At 44.1% G+C, this 2,551-nt stretch overlaps 1 protein-coding gene across 2 annotated transcripts in view; it reads left to right on the top strand.

Moving 5' to 3' along the window:
- LOC107099464 (oxysterol-binding protein-related protein 1-like) overlaps nucleotides 1-2,551 on the top strand; it is a 64,676-nt gene that overhangs the window by 27,771 nt on the left and 34,354 nt on the right. For both annotated transcript variants that reach the window (XM_015397600.1, XM_015397601.1), the window contains exons 13-15: nucleotides 186-317; nucleotides 465-546; nucleotides 1,237-1,343. In XM_015397600.1, the coding sequence (XP_015253086.1) occupies nucleotides 186-317; nucleotides 465-546; nucleotides 1,237-1,343 (321 nt within the window). The remainder of the gene's footprint in view (nucleotides 1-185; nucleotides 318-464; nucleotides 547-1,236; nucleotides 1,344-2,551) is intronic.

The following is a 2,551-nucleotide window of genomic DNA, read 5'->3' as shown; positions in this document are numbered from 1 at the left end:
ATTTTTGCAAAAATTCGTCTCTGCCTCAGCTTCCAAACTCCACAACTGTTAAAATGAACTCTAATTAATCTAAAGGTATTTATGCATAAAACTCTTTGGATAGCTTCCTTTCTCTGTGTGTCAAAATGCTGCAAAGTTTCAAATTATTTTCAATTTGAATCAAAATATTCACAATTTCTGTCCAGGCATGGCTGGATGCGCTGGAAGAGCACTCAGCTTACAGCACACACTACTGCTCCCAGGAGCAGGGCAGCGAGGAGGAGGAGGACGAGGAGGAGAAGGGCATGTCGCTAGGGGAACTGACAGACTCGCTACAGGTGGCTGTAAACAAAAACACCTAATGAGCGCGCTGACACAATGGTCTGGAGTGTTTTCAGTGGACGAGAGCTCCGCCATGTTTCAGCCTGACCTGCGCCGCTTCAGCTCATCTGCATCTTTCTGCTCTTTCTCTGCCCCCCCCCCAGGCAGCCGATGTTAGCCAGAAGAAGCTGGAAAACGAGGTGGCGGCGCTCCTATCCCTGCTGAAAGATGACGGCCTGTCAGAACGTAAAACCAGCCTTTTCACCTGCATTTCTCTTCTGTTTTTCTCTCCAACTGAACTATTAGCACAAATTCAAAAGCAAACTAAAGAAAACACCTTAACGCCTCATGGGAAAGGAGAGAAAACAACTTAGATTAAACTAAGATTATTGATAATTTCTCTGAAATTCCTCTGATGCAATTATATTTTCATTTATCAGTGATTTTATGATTCATCGCTGTGGAGCCATAAAAACGGGTTAAAATAGGTGACTGCCTAAACTGTAGCATATAATTTACATCATTTCCTTTAAACCGTCCATTGATGGGGGTCAGATTTAATAGGGGTTTCATCACCTGATGGAATGTGGTGCATCTCTACCAAAGCAATTAGTTTAATTTCTCTGTTCATTTTTACTCTTTGTTCTTTAATTTTGCACCCATCCACATGTGAGAAGGAAACCTTAAACGCCTTTCAACCATTTAAGAGCAGAAATGAAAGGCTTGTGATTAAAACTGAAAGCATCATCAAACGGAGTCATAAAAATGTCTGAATTACTGCTAATTAAGACCGTTCCATCTGTTTTGGTTTTTAGGGATTCCAGCATTTTCACAGCTTTCTTGATCCTTTTTGAAACTTTCAAAACTAAACTTCATTTCCTCCTTTTACTTCGAGGGTGTTTTAATCTCCTGTTTTTTGTTATTTTGTTTGATCAGGTTTTCCTTCGACTGTGCTGCAGAAGATGCAGGAAATCTGTGATTTGTCCAGCGAGACCACCTCCAGTCTCGCCGTCTGCCTCAGCCTCTTCTCCAGGCAGGAGGGGGTGAGTCTCAAAGACTTTTAGAAAACCAAGAACACTTTCTAAACTATGGGACAGTTTTTGTTGATAGACTTAGACAAACTTTATTGTCATTTTATACACACAGTGTAAACAAAACTACATTTCGTTGAGTACAACTCTCAAAACATTTGCATTTCTTAAAATGCAGCAGTGATAAAATGTAAACATGGTGATCAAATGTAAACAAAAGACTGAGATATAATTTACAGTGTTTCCAACATTCAGCCCCTTTTTTTCCCCATGTTATTCCACCTTCATCAGTCTAATGACACTCGGGAAGAAACTGTTTTGGAATAAATATATATGTTGCTCAAAAAACTTAAAGGAAACACATCAGATCTCAATGGGGCAAATAAATCCTGCTGTTTCTTTATCCTGATATGGACTGGGTCATGTGTTAGGAACAAAAGGACGCCACATCATTTGATGGAAATGAAAATGATCAACCTACAGAGGGCTGAATTCAAAGACACCCCAAAAATTACAGTGAAAAAATGATGCAGCAGGCTATAGTCCATTTAGCTGGAATTTCTTTGCAGCAACTCAAAATGGTATAAAGTAATTTGTATGGCCCCCACGTGCGTGTATGCATGCCTGACAACGTCGGGGCCTGCTCCTAATGAGGCGACGGATGGCGTCCTGGGGTATCTCCTCCCAGATCTGGACCAGGGCATCACTGAGCTGTTGGAGGGTCTAACAATGGGCAAGGATTTCATCTTGATCCCTAATGGCAGTCAGGGTGGTGTTGTCTAGCCTGTGTAGGTCTGTGCGTCCCTCCATGGATATGCCTCCCCAGACCATCACTGACCCCCCACCAAACCGGTCGTGCTGAACGATGTTACAGGCAGCATAACGTTCTCCACGGCTTCTCCAGACCCTTTCACGTCTGTCACATGTGCTCAGGGTGAACCTGCTCTCATCTGTGAAAAGCACAGGGCGCCAGTGGCCGACTTGCCAATTCCGGTGTTCTGTGGCAAATGCCAATGGAGCTCCACGGTGCCGGACAGTGAGCACAGGGCCCACTAGAGGACGTGGGGCCCTCAGGCCGCCCTCGTGGAGTCTGTTTCTGATTGTTTGGTCAGAGACATTCACACCAGTGGCCTGCTGGAGGTCATTTTGTAGGGCTCTGGCAGTGCTCCTCCTGCTCCTCCTTACACAAAGGAGCAGGTAGCGGTCCTGCTGATGGGTTG

The sequence above is a fragment of the Cyprinodon variegatus genome, unplaced genomic scaffold (assembly GCF_000732505.1).
Source record: "Cyprinodon variegatus isolate N-32 unplaced genomic scaffold, C_variegatus-1.0 Scaffold872, whole genome shotgun sequence".
NCBI lineage: Eukaryota > Metazoa > Chordata > Actinopteri > Cyprinodontiformes > Cyprinodontidae > Cyprinodon > Cyprinodon variegatus.
This window is presented reverse-complemented; position numbering and strand designations above follow the sequence as displayed.